The 19,175-nt window shown below is 52.2% G+C and overlaps 1 protein-coding gene across 1 annotated transcript in view; it reads left to right on the top strand.

Annotated features, from left to right (window-relative positions):
• Nucleotides 1-1,332: 1,332 nt before the first annotated feature.
• Nucleotides 1,333-19,175, top strand: part of LOC141270598 (uncharacterized) — a 74,780-nt gene continuing 56,937 nt past the window's right edge. Inside the window, exons 1-6 of the mRNA XM_073680678.1 lie at nucleotides 1,333-1,408; nucleotides 12,609-12,745; nucleotides 12,875-13,051; nucleotides 13,135-13,258; nucleotides 13,339-13,445; nucleotides 13,587-13,677. Coding sequence (XP_073536779.1) covers nucleotides 12,668-12,745; nucleotides 12,875-13,051; nucleotides 13,135-13,258; nucleotides 13,339-13,445; nucleotides 13,587-13,677 — 577 coding nt within the window. The 5' untranslated portion in view covers nucleotides 1,333-1,408; nucleotides 12,609-12,667. The remainder of the gene's footprint in view (nucleotides 1,409-12,608; nucleotides 12,746-12,874; nucleotides 13,052-13,134; nucleotides 13,259-13,338; nucleotides 13,446-13,586; nucleotides 13,678-19,175) is intronic.

Here is a 19,175-nt window from a genome sequence, read left to right as displayed (position 1 = left end):
ACACCTCGTACACGCGTGGCTCCGCTCCGTACACCTCGTACACACTGCTCTGCTCCGTACACCTCGTACACACACGGCTCCGCTCCGTACACCTCGTACACACACGGCTCCGCTCCGTACACCTCGCACACGCGCGGCTCCGCTCCGTACACCTCGCACACACGCGGCTCCGCTCCGTACACCTCGTATACGCGCGGCTCCGCTCCGTACACCTCGTACACGCGTGGCTCCGCTCCGTACACCTCGTATACGCGTGGCTCCGCTCACCTCGTACACGCGCGGCTCCGCTCCGTACACCTCGTACACACGCGGCTCTGCTCCGTACACCTCGTACACACGCGGCTCCGCTCCGTACACCTCGTACACACGTGGCTCCGCTCCGTACACCTCGTACACACGCGGCTCCGCTCCGTACACCTTGTACACGCGCGGCTCCGCACACCTCGTACACGCGCGGCTTCGCTCCGTACACCTCGTACACGCATGGCTCTGCTCCGTACACCTCGTACACACGCAGCTCCGCTCCGCACACGTCGTACACACGCGGCTCCCCTCCGTACGCCTCGTACACATGGCTCTGCTCCGTACACCTTGTACACGCGCGGCTCCGCTCCGTACACCTCGTACACGCGCGGCTCTGCTCCGTACACCTCATACACACACGGCTCTGCTCCGTACACCTCGTACACATGCGGCTCTGCTCCGTACACCTCGTACACGCGCGGCTCTGCTCCGTACACCTCGTACACGCGTGGCTCTGCTCCGTACACCTCGTACACGCGTGGCTCCGCTCCGTACACCTCGTACACACGCGGCTCCCCTCCGTACGCCTCGTACACATGGCTCTGCTCCGTACACCTTGTACACGCGCGGCTCCGCTCCGTACACCTCGTACACGCGCGGCTCTGCTCCGTACACCTCATACACACACGGCTCTGCTCCGTACACCTCATACACACACGGCTCTGCTCCGTACACCTCGTACACGCGCGGCTCTGCTCCGTACACCTCGTACACGCGTGGCTCCGCTCCGTACACCTCGTACACACGCGGCTCTGCTCCGTACACCTCGTACACACACAGCTCTGCTCCGTACACCTCGTACACACACGGCTCCGCTCCGTACACCTCGCACACGCGCGGCTCCGCTCCGTACACCTCGTACACGCGCGGCTCCGCTCCGTACTCCTCGTACACACACGGCTCTGCTACATCCACACTGTAAACCCCTCCTGACCCCACACATAACCTTCCCCTCATCCAGCACCATGACAACCAGCACAGCAGAGTCCTGCATCCACTGAGGCCCCTGATCATGTGACCCCTGACTCCTCCCCTCCTGTGACCTCATCACAGGTCCTGTGCGCACAGAGCAGCCATATATGTGGTGGCGGCTCTGCAGGTGGAGGTATGTGGAGACCCCGTTATTCACACTCGGCCATTTTCCTCAGTATATAATAAATGTCCTTTATCGTCTTTGTGATGTTTAGTTTTCCATCATGTTTCCCTGTTTCCTCCCTGAATAAACTCGTCCTCCCCTCCACCATGTGCTGGTCGCTGGGGTCTGACCTGTGGACCCCCAGAGATCCTGAGATCGGGCTCTGCAGTCCTGGATGGATGGGAGGTTTGTGCTCGGCCTCCCCTCCCCCAGGTGCTGGTCGCTGGGGTCTGACCTGTGGACCCCCAGAGATCCTGAGATCGGGCTCTGCAGTCCTGGATGGATGGGAGGTTTGTGCTCGGCCTCCGCTCCCCCAGGTGCTGGTCGCTGGGGTCTGACCTGTGGACCCCCAGAGATCCTGAGATCGGGCTCTGCAGTACTGGATGGATGGGAGGTTTGTGCTCGGCCTCCCCTCCCCCAGGTGCTGGTCGCTGGGGTCTGACCTGTGGACCCCCAGAGATCCTGAGATCGGGCTCTGCAGTACTGGATGGATGGGAGGTTTGTGCTCGGCCTCCCCTCCCCCAGGTGCTGGTCGCTGGGGTCTGACCTGTGGACCCCCAGAGATCCTGAGATCGGGCTCTGCAGTCCTGGATGGATGGGAGGTTTGTGCTCGGCCTCCCCTCCCCCAGGTGCTGGTCGCTGGGGTCTGACCTGTGGACCCCCAGAGATCCTGAGATCGGGGTCTGCAGTCCTGGATGGATGGGAGGTTTGTGCTCGGCCTCCCCTCCCCCAGGTGCTGGTCGCTGGGGTCTGACCTGTGGACCCCCAGAGATCCTGAGATCGGGGTCTGCAGTCCTGGATGGATGGGAGGTTTGTGCTCGGCCTCCGCTCCATTCATTATGGGACTGCAGGGAACGGCCTGTAATGATTGATTGTATTTGTTACTTCCCCTAGAGGACTTGAACATTTGATAGTTGGGTGGCTTGTAATATATAGTGTAAAATACAGACTTCTATGACGCCAAGCCTGTATGAGCGTCACATGAGCACCAAGATGGCGTTACTAGTCTGTGGGATGAGAACAGAGCGCTCTATAGGGCGTGACCCGGATACATGGAGCATTAGTGTTGTGATATTCGCTCACCTTGTGGGGTTGTGAAACGCACAACTATTAAATTGGCTGATAAGAGCTAGCGCCTATAAAATAAAATTGCTCTTAGGGCAAAAAGTATCAAGTTTTGCTAAATTGCACAAAATTTGCAGCAAAATATCTGGGATATGTAAAATAGCTCAGGAGTGAACTGGAGTAAATTTGTGACAAATTTTGTGAATTTTTAAATAGTTGCAGTTGATGAATCAGTCAAAAACATCTGAAACCACGGTTGTGAAGACCCAGGGTCTTCCATGGGCGTAATACTACTCAGACAACACAGGGTGAGGGTTAAACAGTGTGGCAATACTTTATTGAACCACCAAACAGACAATAAACATATAGAACAATCCCAGCAAATGCCCAAGATGGTGCAAAATTACAGAGTTTCACCCTTCCCCTGGCTTGCTGGGAAAAGAGCAGCTGTGACTTTGGGACTTCTAGGGCCAACTACTTCAACCAGTGGCCCCTCGCTTTGGATGGACACCCACATAGAGGAGGTAGCTGTAAGCTTAGGAAGCTGACAGTCCGTTGAGGTACATAGCCAGGAGATCCGAGGGTCCCACCCTTGCTACTCCGGACATATCCATAGAACCATGTGACCGGTTGGTCCCAACCTAGTTATTGCCGAGTGTATCCATGGGTTCCAGGTGACCAGATGGTCCCAACATGGCTAACCCAAATATATCCATGGGTCCAGGTGACCGGAGGGTCACAATCCTGGCTTGACCCAAACGTCTCCATGGAACCAGGCAACCGTATGGTCCCAACCTGGCGTCTCAGAACATATCCATGGGATCAGGTGACCGGAGGGTAACAATCCTGGTTTCCCCAAATGTCTCCATAGGGTCAGTGATGGTCAATTGAGCAGATCTGTATCCTTCCAGCCAGGGCAGTGTTCCCTTAGTCTGGCATCCTGTAGAATCCAAATCTGGATGGAACCATGCTACCAAACTGCTGTCCTGAAGAGTATCTCTGATTCTTTTAGCAGCACTATAGAAACCCCTTTTTATGTACATCCATCTGTGGCTCAGGACATCATTCCCAGGTCGGAGGGAAGGTGCATGGCTCATGTCTTATTGTTTGAGAATTTAATCAATTTGCATAGTTTGTATCCCCCTGCTCTGTAAATGAACTAGCTGGAGTAGTACAATATGTAATTAGCATATTAACAAACATCATTGTTCCCCAACCCTGAGTCACTGTCCTCCATACAATAAGTTGCAGTAAATATCAACTGAAATGTTAATGACTCGCCCCCTGGGCCGGTGCTGGGAACCCGGAACCGGGCCTGTTTGTAGTATGCTGGGGGTTGTAGTCTCCGTGTGGCGGTGACCCGGTCCGTGGCTCAGGGTGGTCAAACCAGTGGCAGTCTATTGGTATAATAATTGTCCGACTACGCCACCCGTGGATTGCGGTCAGTGGGGACCGCCGCTGCGCTGCAGACCGCTGAGGCTGATGTTGTTTGCGCAGCTGAGTATGGGATAACTCCCCACGGGAGAAGTATTGCCTCAGGGCAGCTAATGTGGATGATGGGAGTGATGGTGTGAGCGTCCCAGTACTAATGGTGCTGGTGTGGCAAGGAATCACAGAGACGTGTGGGGCAGTTCAGGGTCTTTACTGATGGTATAAGCAGACCCTCCCGGGAGTACTGGCTAGTATAAGGGCCTGGTCAGTCTGCGAGCAAGCAGGAGTTCCCCTGGGCAGGTGGAGTTGTAGGCCTCCCCGTTTATCTGCACTCTTCCTGGCTACCTTGCTGTAAGCGGTTACAAGTAGCCCACGTCCCTGAGTATACCGTGTGGTGCTCACCCGTATGGCTGGTGACTTGGGGCCTTCTGTTAGCTTCCGCTCCTGGATGGCGGCGCTGGTCCCTTCTTTGTGACTGAGCCTCCGGGCTTCTATGGCCAGAGGACCCGGAATCCCCTGCCGGCTGGTTTCTGCTGCTGGGTATATATCGGTCCCCACAGCCTCGGACTCCTGTGTCCGGTTTTAGTGTCCTCGGCCAGGGCGAGCTATATCTCTGCTCACAGCCCCTGGTCTTCTGCTTCTGCTAATACAGAGCTCCTGTTCTCACTTTACCTGTGTCTGCTGTCCTCCAGACCAGACTGCGTCTCTGTCTGGGACTTCACTCCCTAATCCCGCCCCAGACCCAGTTTATAAGGGCAGATTCCTCCCCTCCCAGGTCTGGGTGGGCCGTGTTGCATGCTTAGGGCTCCTGACCAGAGAAACCTCCCACTTGCTCTCAGACATAATATTTCTATTACTGTGGCAACCAGACCCCTGGGGTGCCACATTCCCCCCTAGTAAATTTTAGTACTCCGGGACTAAACACATTTTTAAAGAAACATAAATGCAAGGTATAACAATAACAAGACAACATATTTACAAGAAACTTTAGTCTGTAGATGTCACGGCGTGTCCGTAACCGGGTGTCCATATCACCCAAGGTGAAGTTTTAAGTGAAGTAGGGGACCTGTCCAAAGCAAACCCCTTGCGTTGGCCTTGGGCGTGGCTGCAAGGCTGGAGCTAGTTACTTTGGGCAGCAAGGAGGCCACGCCAGACAGGTTTTCTCTTCCGCGGCTGTCTTCGCAAGAGGCACCAAGGTGCAACTATCTACAAGAATTGTTCCGGTTATCCAGCGTCCATAACCTGTTACTCCAGATAAATCTGCAGGGTAACTGAGAAACATAATTAGTAACAGGCAACAACAAAAACCATAAACAGTTAACAGATAAATTCACAGTGCATTAGTTATATTCTCCAGCGAGCGGGCATCTGACCTCTAGTGACCCTAGTGGACCTACGGAGCTCACTAATTGGCTCTGCACTACAGGGTGTAGGGGAGGTTGTAGGTAAGCTGGGCAGCTGTCTGCGCACTCTTTGGCTCACTAGGGGCACGGCAGGCTCACTACTAGCAGAGGGTTGATCCTCCTGGACTGCTGGTGTGGACTCTTCTGCCTCTTGGGCCGGCTGCTCTTCCAGCTCTATCGGTTCCTCTGTAGGCACTTGCGGGGCTGGCTGGAGAAAGGTGAGGATGGGTACCACGACAGCGCCGTTTACTTGTGTCCAAGACCGGGGGAAGTCTCCGAGTACGGTACTGATCATTTCTTCCCTTTCCTCTGCGGGTTGAGGTTTTTTTTGATCTTCTTCAGGGCTTTGCAGCTGCTCGGGACACTTCTTCAGGTGGTCTCTGGAGACAATGGCTGTGGTTTCTCCTCCATCCTTACTGATTACGCAGATTTTTGGGTTCTCATGGCTTGAGGGCAGTACGGTGTACGGGTCCTTCTCCCACTGGTCGTCCAACTTGTGGAGCCGCCTCTTCCTCTTCAAGACCTGCTCTCCAGGTACCAGGGGAACAGCGGGAGCATACTGGTTATAAGCCTTCTCTTGCCTTTCTCTAGCTTGAGACAGACTTCGCTCAAAGCTCTCCTGTACTTTCCGATACTGCTGCTGCCGTTCTGCATCCCAGTCTGCCTCTGGCGAGGTGTCCTCAGGTGTCAGGACTCCCATATCCAGGTCAATAGACAGCTTACCAGGTCTTGCTCTCATTAGGTAAGCCGGGGTACAGTTGGTGGAACCTACAGGGATGTGGTTATACAGGTCCACCAGATCGGGCAGTTTCTCAGGCCACAGACTGCGTTCTTCCAGGGGCAATGTTTTTAGCAGATCTATGACCACCTGGTTCATCTTCTCGCAGAGTCCATTGGTTTGCGGGTGATAGGGCGTTGTTCTTATCTTCTTGCAGCCATACAGGTTGCAGAACTCCTGGAAGACCTCCGCTTCGAAGGCTGGTCCTTGGTCTGTCAACACTTGGTCCGGGTACCCATGTGGACGGCAGAAGTGCTGCTGGAAGGCTCTAGCTGCTGTTTGAGCCGTTAAGTCCTTGACCGGGACCACCACCAGGAACCGGGAGTAATGATCTACGATTGTGAGGGCGTAGACATACCCAGATCTGCTTGGAGCCAGTTTCACATGGTCCAGGGCTACCAGTTCCAGTGGCTGTGTGGTGATGATGGGCTGCAGGGGAATCTTCTGGCTGGCACGATCCTTTCTTCTTAGGTTGCACGGGCCACAGTCTCTGCACCACCTCTCGATGGCTCCTCTCATGCCCACCCAGTAGAACCATTCACGCAACAAGAACTCCAGCTTCTTCCATCCGAAGTGTCCTGCTCCGTTGTGGTATGCCTCCAGAACCATAGCCGCGTCTCGTCTTGGGACCACTACCTGCCAGGTCAACTCATGAGTTCGAGAGTTAACCATTCTCCGGCACAGCTTCTCCCTGTAGAGGAACAGCTTACTTTTCTCCTTCCACAGTTGCTTGGTCTCCTCCGGAGCGTCTGGGTCAAGACTGGCATCGGCCTGGGTCAGCATTTCCTTCACCAAACGGACTGCGGGATCACTGTCTTGCGTTTCCGCCCAGTTGTAGTGGAGCAAGGGATTGAACGTCACGGAGCGCCTGTCCTTCACACGGTGGGAATACAGGGTAATCCCATGACGGTGGAACGCAGGGAGCTCGACTCCTTCCAGATCTTCTGGATATTCCCCTACGTCCGGCAAGTTCGGCATTCTAGACAGGGCATCCGCGTTGGCATTTGAGCGTCCCGCCCGGTATTTGATGGTGAATTCAAAGTTGGACAGGCGGGCCATCCATCTCTGCTCCAGGGCACCGAGCCTTGCAGTGTCCAGGTGTGTCAACGGGTTGTTATCCGTGTACACGGTGAACTTGGAAGAGGCAAGGTAATGCTTGAAACGCTCGGTCACTGCCCACACCACTGCCAGGAACTCCAGTTTGAATGAGCTATAATTCTCAGAGTTCCTCTCCGTGGGCCGTAGCTTTCGGCTGGCGTAAGCGATTACCCATTCTTTCCCCTGCTGGATCTGGGACAATACGGCTCCTAGCCCGATGATGCTTGCGTCCGTGTGGAGGATAAAGGGCTGGCTGTAATCAGGGTATGCCAGGATTTCATCCCCCGTGAGGGCCATCTTCAGCTGGCAGAAGGACTCCTCTTCCAGCTTTTCCCACCTGAAGGGCGGCTTCTGGTTTTTGGCTTTCCGAGATTGACCTATCAGGAGGTCTTGCATAGGGGCTGCCATTTTGGTGAAACCGGGAATGAATCTTCGGTAGTAGCCTACCAACCCGAGGAACTGCCGCACTTCCTTTATGCTGGAGGGTCTTGGCCAGTCTTTAATCACAGTGATCTTATCGGGGTCGGGAGCCACTCCGTCAGCACTCACCACGTGTCCCAGGTACTGCACCTTTGGTTTCAGGAGGTGACACTTGGAGGGTTTCACCTTTAGGCCGTAGTTTGCCAGAGCTTCAAACACTTCTGCCAGGTGTTTCAGGCGGTCCTCGTAGGTCTTGGAATAGACGATGACATCGTCCAGGTATAACAGGACCGTCTCGAAGTTCCGGTGTCCCAGACAGCATTCCATCAACCGTTGGAAGGTTCCTGGTGCGTTGCAGAGCCCGAACGGCATACAGTTAAATTCGCTGAGACCCATCGGGTGGTGAATGAGGTCTTCTCCCGGTCCGCCTCTGCTACAGGAACCTGCCAGTACCCGCTAGTGAGATCCAAAGTAGCGAAGAAGTTAGCAGATTTTAATGCAGCTAAGGACTCTTCTATCCTTGGTAACGGGAACGCATCTTTGTGTGTGATACGGTTGACCTTCCTGTAGTCTACACACATTCTCATGGTGTTGTCTTTCTTTTTCACTAAGACTAGTGGAGCTGCCCAGGGGCTACAGCTGTCCCTGATTACCCCAGCCTCCTTCATGTCTCTTAGCATCCCCTTGGCGTGTTGGTAGTGTGCAGGGGGTGCGGGTCGGTATCTCTCCTTTATGGGAGGATGGTCTCCTGTGGGGATGTGATGTTCTACCCCCTTTACTCGCCCGAAGTCTAGCGGGTGTTTACTAAACACTCTCTCGTACTCTTGAACCACCCGATAGACTCCCTGTTTCTGGTGTGAGGGAGTGGAGTCAGTACCCAAATGCAGTTGCTGACACCAGTCCTCCATTGGTTTCTTAGAGCCGTTACCTTCCTCTGGTTGAGATGGAGGTAAGGGTTCCACGGCCTTTACAGAATTCTGGTTGATGGTGAACAATTTGGCTAGCGTGGCATACCGGGGCAGGTGTACTTCTCTCCCCGATATTTATGATGCGAACAGGCACCCTCTCGTGGCGTACATCGACCACCCCCCGTGCTGTCAAAATGGTGGGCCTATTGTCTGAGTAGACGGGTTCTACCATTGCTTGGTAATCTCTACCTCTTAGACCAATAGCTGCCCGACACCAAATCATCATCTCACTTTTTGGGGGCATGGCAATAGGGAACGGGTCACACATTCTCACGCTACCTATCTCACCACCAGATAATTCCACTTGTTGCCGCTTCATCAGCGCCCGGATCTCCTTTTGGAGGACACGCTGCTGGCTGGAACTGGCGTTCTTGGCAACCTGCTGTAAAATGAGAATCACCTCTGCAAGACAATTTTCAATCACATTAGTTCCCAAAGTTATTCTAGGGTGACTCTCATGACGGTCTATGTCCACTATAATCAGTCCTTGTGCCGCCAGTTCGACTTTACCGATCTTAATGGTCACCTCCTTGAATCCCACCTGCGGCACGGGCTGACCATTGCTGGCGATGATACTCAGGTCGTCATCTGGGTAGCGGGTTATGTCCGAGTCATTCCAGTACTGCTTAAAGAGCACGTACGGGATGGTGGTCACCTGTGACCCAGTGTCTAGTAGGGCACTCATAGGAATGCCATCCAGTACCACAGGCAAGATTGGACGTCCCCCTACGTATTTATTACGCCAGTTTGATGGGCCTGATGATCTTATGCCTGGGGGTTGGCCCTCTACCCCAGGTTGTGCCCGTTTAAATGACAGTACCTTGCCATATGTCCGGGTTGGTTGCAGCGGCGGCAGATGGGTCGTCCGTCCTCGTTGTATCTGTCGCTGGGTCTTCCTCTGGCCGGTGGGGTCCTCCTCAGTCGGCGCCACGGGACGTCCTCCGGTCCGGATGCCAGCTGGATCTTTCTTGGAGTAGAGACCTGTAAAGACTGCACAGTTCTGGTTAGCGCGGCAACGCTCTTAGTCAGCTCTTGGACCTGATGGTGCAGGTCTGTAGCCGGGTCACTGTTTAAAGCCTGCGCATCAGCTCCCACAGGCCCTGCAGCCAAGGGCACCGTCTCCTGGTGATAAGTGATAGCAGGGCACCTGTGGGTCACAGCGCCACCTGGTGCCGGTTCTCGGAGCACCCGGATGGCTCTGTCCTTGAACTGTGCAAAGTCCAGGTCAGGGTCCTGTAAGGCCATTGCCCGCAACTAGGTTCGGTGGGCATTGCACAGTAGACCTTCAATAAATTGTTCGGTCAACAGCTTGTCTTCATTTCCCACGCTGTCAGGGTCTGCCTGCTTAATGGCTCTCATGGCCTCTTGTAGGTTTAGAGCATAGTCTCGTATACTTTCATGTGCCCGCTGTTTGCACCCGTAAAATCTGAGCTTTATTTCGGCTGAGGTGCGGGTGTCAAATGTGTCTTTCAGCCGGGCTAGTATTTCTCTGACAGTTCTCTTCCTCCTAGGTGGCCAGGACTTTACCTCCCTTTGGGCTGCCCCGATTAACTGGGCCACCAGGATGCTTACTTTTTGCTCCTCCGTGAGGGGGTATACCTGGAAGAGGCTATCCAGTCTTTCTCTAAAGTCACTTAGGGTATGTGACTCCCCTGAGTACTGGGGTAGCCCGGTTGCCCCCGGGATATAGGGCATGGTGAAAGGCATGACCGCAGCAGCGGTTGCGCTGGCGGCCGGTGTGGCGGTGGAGCTCCCCTCGGTGTCCGACATCCTCCTTCCCCCCCCTAGTGGACCGTGGCCTACCTTGCGATGCTCTTCTTCCGTAGGCCGCGGTTCCGCAGTCGATCGTCGGGGTCGAGGACCTGGCGTCGCGCTCCGATGATGTCAGCGTCGCTCTTCCTCCCTTCCAGGACCTTGCGCAGCGTCAGTGCGTGGGGCGGAGCTTCGGGTCTCGCCCGCTTTTGGCGTCCACGCCCCTCTTCTTCCTGCTCGGCGTCTTGAAGATGGCGTCCGATGGCGGGAAGCAGCTGCGGATGGCGGGAAGACGGCGGGAAACGGTCCAAGATGGCGTCTGATGGCGGGAATCGGCTCCAGATGACGGGAAACGACTCCGGACGGCGGGAAACTTCGCCACAGGTAAGTTACAAAAGTCTTTTTCAGGCATGCAGTACCCGGTGGTTGCGGGCATGAAATCCTGCCGACTACGCCAAAGTTGACTCGCCCCCTGGGCCGGTGCTGGGAACCCGGAACCGGGCCTGTTTGTAGTATGCTGGGGGTTGTAGTCTCCGTGTGGCGGTGACCCGGTCCGTGGCTCAGGGTGGTCAAACCAGTGGCAGTCTATTGGTATAATAATTGTCCGACTACGCCACCCGTGGATTGCGGTCAGTGGGGACCGCCGCTGCGCTGCAGACCGCTGAGGCTGATGTTGTTTGCGCAGCTGAGTATGGGATAACTCCCCACGGGAGAAGTATTGCCTCAGGGCAGCTAATGTGGATGACGGGAGTGATGGTGTGAGCGTCCCAGTACTAATGGTGCTGGTGCGGCAAGGAATCACAGAGACGTGTGGGGCAGTTCAGGGTCTTTACTGATGGTATAAGCAGACTCTCCCGGGAGTACTGGCTAGTATAAGGGCCTGGTCAGTCTGCGAGCAAGCAGGAGTTCCCCTGGGCAGGTGGAGTTGTAGGCCTCCCCGTTTATCTGCACTCTTCCTGGCTACCTTGCTGTAAGCGGTTACAAGTAGCCCACGTCCCTGAGTATACCGTGTGGTGCTCACCCGTATGGCTGGTGACTTGGGGCCTTCTGTTAGCCTCCGCTCCTGGATGGCGGCGCTGGTCCCTTCTTTGTGACTGAGCCTCCGGGCTTCTATGGCCAGAGGACCTGGAATCCCCTGCCGTCTGGTTTCTGCTGCTGGGTATATATCAGTCCCCACAGCCTCGGACTCCTGTGTCCGGTTTTAGTGTCCTCGGCCAGGGCGAGCTATATCTCTGCTCACAGCCCCTGGTCTTCTGCTTCTGCTCCTACAGAGCTCCTGTTCTCACTTTCCCTGTTTCTGCTGTCCTCCAGACCAGACTGTGCCTCTGTCTGGGACTTCACTCCCTAATCCCGCCCCAGACCCAGTTTATAAGGGCAGATTCCTCCCCTCGCAGGTCTGGGTGGGCCATGTTGCATGCTTAGGGCTCCTGACCAGAGAAACCTCCCACTTGCTATCAGACATAATATTTCTATTACTGTGGCAACCAGACCCCTGGGGTGCCACATTAACATTCAAAGTTATACAAATACTAGTCTGTCTTTCTTGACCCACCAAAGAAAAACACATAAATTCAAACGTCAACACAAAGATAATAGTGTATTTCTCCTGGCTTAACAAATATAGACTATTGGTGAATAGTAAAGAAAACACAGATGATGTTAGAACCCTCCTGTTTGTTTTTTCCATGTTGTGTTTTGCGGTCACATGACCATCTGCCTTTATATTCCAGCTCCGCCCTTTTGGCTGTGCTGGACTTCAGTGTTTGACTGTTTCTCTATCCAGGTGCATCTGTGCCTTTCTCTGTCAGTTCGTTTGGTCCTTCTGGGACCTCTAGAACCTTTTTGTCTGTTTGTCTTTTTGTGTTCTGCAACAACTTCTCTGTTTAGGAGGTCTCCCATTTTTGTCCCAGTCCTTAGTTCTTTTAGGGACCCCTCCTCTTATGCTATAGGTCTTCGTTCAGACTAGCCGAGGACTAAGGCGGGTCTGTTCGCTAGGAACAGGCAGCCCGCTACATCGTAGGGATTCAGCTTAGTTTTACTGTAGGGACAGTTTTCTCTTATCTTTCCTTAGTACTTATTGCAGATCATAACAGATGAACAGTTATAAAATAGTCATGTGCCTTACATGTTAGCATTATTTCTGTAGTTGGTGATTGGATATAAAGTCACCAGTAATTGTATTGTTACGTTGGATTCTTTATGATGTTACATCAGCTCATCTTCTCCCCCAAACCTTCTCACATCTCCCTTTTCAGCTTCCCACAATATCAGAGATCTTCTATATAGGAGAATTTTCCTGAATGACCCTTTAAGGATGGGGAGGAACAGGGACAAGATGGTGAAGAGGATAGTACACCTCACACTAGAGATCCTCTTCCGGCTTACTGGAGAGGTGAGAGATTCTGATGACGTCACATTACATCATTCTTATCTATGGGAATAACTGATGGACAGAACTGGAGAGGTGAGGACTCTGGAAACGTCTGTAGTGAGATTTATTAATGTGTCTCTCCATAACCAGGATTACACAGTAGTGAAGAAGACCTCTAGTGACCGCTGTCAGGCCCCTGTGTCAGACGGATGGGGAAGACCTCTGAGCCCATCAGGGCCTCCACCTCAGCCCCTGATACATGAGGACATCAATGAGCAGAAGATCCTAGAACTCACCTACAAGATGATTGAGCTGCTGACTGGAGAGGTGACACTGCTGGAAATGCTGGGACATTATACAGTAACGCTATGATCGGATTGGGGGTATGACGGTATCATTGTATGTGTCAGGTTCCTGTAAGGTGTCAGGATGTCACCATCTATTTTTCCATGGAGGAGTGGGAGTATTTAGAAGGACACAAAGATCTGTACGAGGATGTCATGATGGAGGTTCCCCAGCCCCTCACATCACCAGGTGATAGACAGGACTAAATACACACGGCCTATAATCTGTATGTAAAGAATGAATTCGGTCCCTATATGTGTTTCCTCCAGATTTATCCAGTAAGCGGACAACACCAGAGAGATGTCCCCATCCTCCTAAACAAGAAGATCCCAATGTTCCTCCGGATCATCAAGTAGATGAAGAGACGGCTGTGAAGGTCTTGTGCTCAGACTTGTTTTACTCACCAGTATTATATGTGTTATACTTGTGTAATGAGAAAGGTGGAGATAGCAGGATTAGAGCTGATCATAGATATGACTTCTCTATCTGTCTGTGACTTTTACAATATTTGTTTCAGCGTGAAGATCTGACCCATATTGATACTACAGAGACGCACGTGAGGGGTGATGAGCGGTGTAAAGAGGAGATTCCTATGGAAAACCGCCGAGGTGAGTAGTAGCGTCTCTATTTACTTATTCACCGGATGGTATAATTTTGATTTTGTAGACTTTCTCTGTTTTGTGCACCTACCTCACAAGCTATGCATTTCTCATCAGTCTATTAAGCAAGTAGTGCTGGTCTTTGGATCTAGACTTCCACCGATCTGTTGGAAGTTGAATAGGACCTTTCATTATATTTATTAGTTTAAATTGTATAAAATAAAAAGGGGCAGAGTGGTGAGTGGTTAATTACAACCGTTTTCTTTCTACACTGAATTGTGGAAATATGGGCTATTTAAAGTTTAGGGTGCCCAATATATCAATTTCCCCTTCAGCCAAATCTCACCTACAACAAAAGGGATGTTAACAGAGATTCCACTGGGGAAGGGGGTTACTTGTTTCTCTCTACGTCATTACCCAATCATAGGCAGGCAGAGTCATAGAGGGGAATGTATCGGTACAGCAGGTCCAGAGTGTTTTTTGGAACAAACGCTGCTCCCACAATGATCTTCACTTCAGTGGCATCAATGTGTGTTTTTATATTATTTTTACCCGTGTAAAGTAATTTCCTTCTCTGCAATGAGCAGAACAGTATTCCAAATGAAGAAGCCATGCCTTGTTTTCGCAATGAAAAATTACATTTTTGGTGGGCAGCTGCTTAATATTATGGTACTTTCTTTTTTCCAGTGAAGCGTAGGCCTTGTTCCTTCTATTCTTCCGACCATGTTGTCCTTCTCCGGTGATTACTCTCTTCGTATGATGTGTTTAAAGTAGACAAGTCTTAGCTGGATGATACTTGCTTCGAGTGACGTGTCTGCCTTGATTTGTTCCAAAATTGATTTCTTGCCATCCATGGTATTGATAACTTCCTTCTCCAGCACCACATTTCAAAGGCATCGATTCTTCTACTGTCTTGTTTCCCCTCACCGATGACAGCACACCTTGAGAGAGGGATCCGCCCCACCAAGGACAGGAAACAGTCTGACATAAAAGGGCGGTACCTCTCCCTCACTTCAGTTGGTTTCCTGTCCTTGATGGGAACCTGTCTGAAGAAAGGTGTCTTCTTACCTGGGCCCGTTCCGGTGTGGAAGAGCGGGCACCTGCCTGTGCACAGGGTTCCGGGTCCCAGAAGCGCCGTCCGCGATTCCCTGGAGCCGTGTCCGAGCGGGCGCAGGCGGTGAGGAGGGCTCCGGCTCCCCGCAGCCCGCTGATCTGTCTTCTCCCTGCCGCAGGCTCCTGGCTGGTCGCACGCTGGGAGCAGCGTCTTCCGGGTGTGACGCGCCTGACGTCACGGCGCGGTGCACGCTGGGAGAGGCGTGCCCGATGACGTCGGAGGCAGCACCCTTAACCAAGATGGCGGCGCCTTGTAAACGCTTGGCGGCTGTTTTTTTCAAAGATCGGCCGGTGGGTGTCAGGATGGGGGAGGACACATGGACCGGAGGAGGTCCGGATGTGCCCTATTTAAGGTGGGGGGGGCTCCTGACAAGCGCTGCTTATACTCAAGCTCGGGTGTAGCAGCTATGGCAGACCAGGACAGCCAGGAGCAGCAGCAGCTGACCCCTCCACCGCATCAACGCCAGTGGAAGAAGCAGTCGGACACCTCGCACACGGACTGCCGCTCCAGCAACCGCAGCGGCAGCAGGAGGAGTAAGGTGTCGGACCCTTCAGGGCCATCCAGAAGGGATTCGTCTTATGTCCCGCCACAGCCTCCAAATCCGGTACCCTTTTGTGACTTCAGGGGTGAGTGATCTTCGTGAATGTCACTTAATAGTAATGGAAAGTTATTATGTGCTTCATTCCTTAGGAACCTAAGAAGAGTAGCGCCAAAAAGAAGCACAGGGTTTGCGCCTTATGCCAGGCCCCCCTTGCCATAGATTGGCAGAAACAGCTTTGTGCAAGCTGTATTAGCCCAACGATAGCGGAGAGCACCCTGGATTTCGCCTCTAATTTGAGGTCCGTAATCCGTTCAGAGGTGCAAGATTCCCTGAAAGGCTTACTAAAGGGGAAAAAGAGATCCCATAAAGATATCTCCTCCGACTATGATTTATCCTCCCAGTCAGAGGATCTTTGCCTCAGTGATTCGGCATCCTCCTCTTCATCAGACAGTGGTAGGTCCTGTTTCCCTATTGAGGATACTGACAAGTTGGTCAGAGCGGTCAGATCTACCATGGGGTTGAGGGAGGAGAAGGCAGCCAGGTCCTTGGAAGATATTATGTTCGCAGGCCTGGAGGAAAAAAAGACGCTCCTTTCCAGTCAATTCGCAAATTCAGACCCTTATAGACCGGGAATGAAGGAAGCCGGAGAACTCAGGAGTATTTCCCTCATCCTCTAAAAGGAGGTACCCCTTCGAGGATAGTGTCTCTGAGTCCTGGGACAAAATTCCTAAAGTTGACAGGTTTGTCGCCCGATCATCCAAAAGATCGTCCCTACCCCTGGAGGATTCGGGCAGCCTAAAGGATGCTCTGGATAAGAAGGCAGATTCCTTCCTGCGTCACACCTGGGAAGCAGCGGCAGGGGGCCTGAAGCCAGCAGTAGCAGGCATTTGTGTCGCTAGGTCAATTAGGAGACCAGCTCTCCTATCTGCCTTTGCTACAAGCAGCATCTGCTTTTTTGGCCGACTCCTCAGCGGATTCAGTTAAACTCGCTGCCAGGTCGGCGAATTTGTCTAATGCTGCCAGACGAGCCATGTGGCTCAAGGGTTGCCCAGGAGACCTACAATCTAAGCATAAGCTTTGTTCTCTTCCTTGTGATGGTAAACTTTTGTTTGGCCAAAAACTGGACGAGCTTTTGGAGAAGGCTGGCGACAGAAAGAGAGGTTTCACAGGGGAAACAAAAAGGTCCTATTTTCGGAGGAAGAGATTTAATCGGGGTCGCCCTCCGGGAGAAAGGAAAAGATGGGAGCCCAGTTCTAAAAAGGACTCTGGTTACATGTTTGGAGGACCATCCTCCAGTTCCAAAAAATCTCCCCAATGACGCGAGGCTAGAGGTCGGGGGAAGGCTTTCCCATTTTATCCCAGCTTGGGAAGCCATCACTTCAAATCCCTGGGTGTTGGATATCATAAAGTACGGCCTAAAGATACGCTTCTGTCAGGTCCCTCACCAAACCTTCATGATCACCTCCAGGAGGAAGTCCAGGGAGGAGCAGATGGCTCTAGAATCAGAGATATTAGACTTAGTCAACAAGCAGGTCCTTCACGAAGTTCCAGTTTCACAATGGGGACAGGGATTTTATTCCCCCCTGTTTGTGATAAAAGAAACAAATGGGTCCTTAAGGACCATTATCAACCTCAAAAGTCTAAATCAGCTGATAATCAACCAGACTTTCAACATGGAATCAGTGAACTCTGCAGTGAAACTCTTACACCACAATTGTTTCATGGTGGTCATCGACCTAAAAGATGCCTACTATCACGTCCCAATCCACCCAGACTACCGGAAGTACATAAGTGTAGCCCTGTTCATCCAAGGGCAATTGAGACATTTCCAATTCACTGCCCTAACTTTTGGACTCTCGATAGCACCGAGAGTATTTACAAAGGTTATAGCGGAGATGACAGCTTTTCTCCGAATCAAGAACGTGGTGATTGTTCCCTATCTGGATGACTTTCTGATAATAGGGAAATCGGAGGACCACTGTTCCGCTCCCTATTTTAGAGGTCAGGACAGCTTTACATCACCTGGGGTGGTTAATAAATATTCAAAAATCAAAGCTATCCCCCTCAAGGACTCAGATCTTTCTGGGCTTGACCCTAGATTCCCAACGCCAATCCTGTTTCCTCCCAGAAGACAAGGTTTGCAAAATAATCAGCCTGGTCTCAAGGGCCATAAGGTCTCCCGTGATGTCCTTGAGAGAAGCAATGTCCCTACTAGGCTCCATGACTTCCTGTCTACCGGCAGTCAAATGGGCCCAGAGTCATATGAGGCTTCTTCAGTGGGAGGTCCTGTCGGCTCAGAAATCCTTCAATGGACATTTAGGAAGAAAACTCTTTCTTTGGAGACAGTAAACTCCCTCTCCTGGTGGACAAACAGGGAGAATCTGACCGCAGGTTTACAATGGTCCAAACCAGTGGAGAAATCCCTGATAGGCTTCCTTCCCCACATACAGGGTCGCCATGTCCAGATCAGGTCTGACAATCGGACGACAGTGGCGTATATAAATCACCAAGGAGGAACAAGATCTCGCTCCCTTATGGTAGTGGCCAACAGGATCCTGCATCTAGCAGAACAACATCTCCCATCCCTCAGTGCTCTTTTCATCCGGGGGGTAGAAAATTCAAGAGCAGATTTCCTCAGTCGCCACACTTTAAGACAAGGAGAGTGGGCTCTAAACCCGATAGTCTTCAAACAGATTATCCAGCTATGGGGGTCACCGGACATAGATTTGTTCTCCACCAGGGCGAACAGGAAGGTGGAGAGATTCTGTTCACTAAATCCAACAGAGAATCCCTATGCTGTAGACGTTCTCCACATTCCCTGGAAGTTCAGGAAGGCCTACGCGTTTCCACCGATAGTGATGATCCCGGCAGTTGTGAGGAAAATTCGGGAGGAGGGGGCGAGGATAATTCTAATAGCCCCCTTTTGGCCCAAAAGACCCTGGTTCTCCCTGCTTCCCCTAATGTCGGTCTCAGATCCCTGGGTCCTGCCTTACAGGCCGGACCTTCTCATCCAGGGGCCAATATTCCATGCACAAGCCAAAGGTTTCCATCTGGCGGCTTGGAATTTGAGAGGTTGTTACTGAACAATAGGGGTTTTTCACCAGGCCTAGTTTCTACCCTGTTGGGTAGTAGAAAGCCCATAACAACTATAAGTTATTCCAGAATCTGGAGAAAATTCCTGGATTTTATAGACTCCCCATTGTCGGATAAACCTCCAGTTAGAGAAATCCTAGAGTTTTTACAAAAGGACCGTGACATAGGGTTGGCTACGGGAACACTTAAAGTTCAGGTGTCCGCCCTTGGGGCGCTCTATAATTGTAACCAGGCAGGGAACAGATGGGTCTCTAGATTCATTAAATCCTGTTCCAGAGCTAAGCCAGTTCGGGCTCTCAGAGTTCCTCCCTGGGACCTGAATTTGGTTTTAAATGCACTCTCTGGCAACCCATTTGAACCCCTGCAGGTTATCTCTCCAAAGATCCTCACCCTCAAAACCATCCTCTTAGTGGCCCTAACGTCTGCCTGTAGGGTAAGTGACCTGCAGGCCCTTTCTGTTGATCCCCCATACACCCAAATTCATGAGGACCGGGTCATCCTGCGTACAGATCCGGCGTACCTTCCAAAAGTTGTATCCAGATTCCACTGTAATCAGGAGATTGTACTTCCCTCTTTCTGCAGTAACCCTAAAAACCCCGGGGAGGTTAGGTTCCACAATCTAGATGTTAGAAGGGCATTACTACAGTACATAGACATGACTAGTCAGTGGAGGAAGGACAAGTCCTTGTTTCTGGCCTTTCAGGGGAGTAGGAAAGGTCATGGGGTATCAAAGGAAACTATTGCTAGGTGGCTTAGGGA

The sequence above is a fragment of the Phyllobates terribilis genome, unplaced genomic scaffold, assembly GCF_046119375.1.
Source record: "Phyllobates terribilis strain yellow unplaced genomic scaffold, ASM4611937v1 Scaffold_5__5_contigs__length_657084704, whole genome shotgun sequence".
Lineage (NCBI taxonomy): Eukaryota > Metazoa > Chordata > Amphibia > Anura > Dendrobatidae > Phyllobates > Phyllobates terribilis.
The sequence above is the reverse complement of the archived record's forward strand: the minus strand, read 5'-3'. Positions and strand labels throughout refer to the sequence as shown.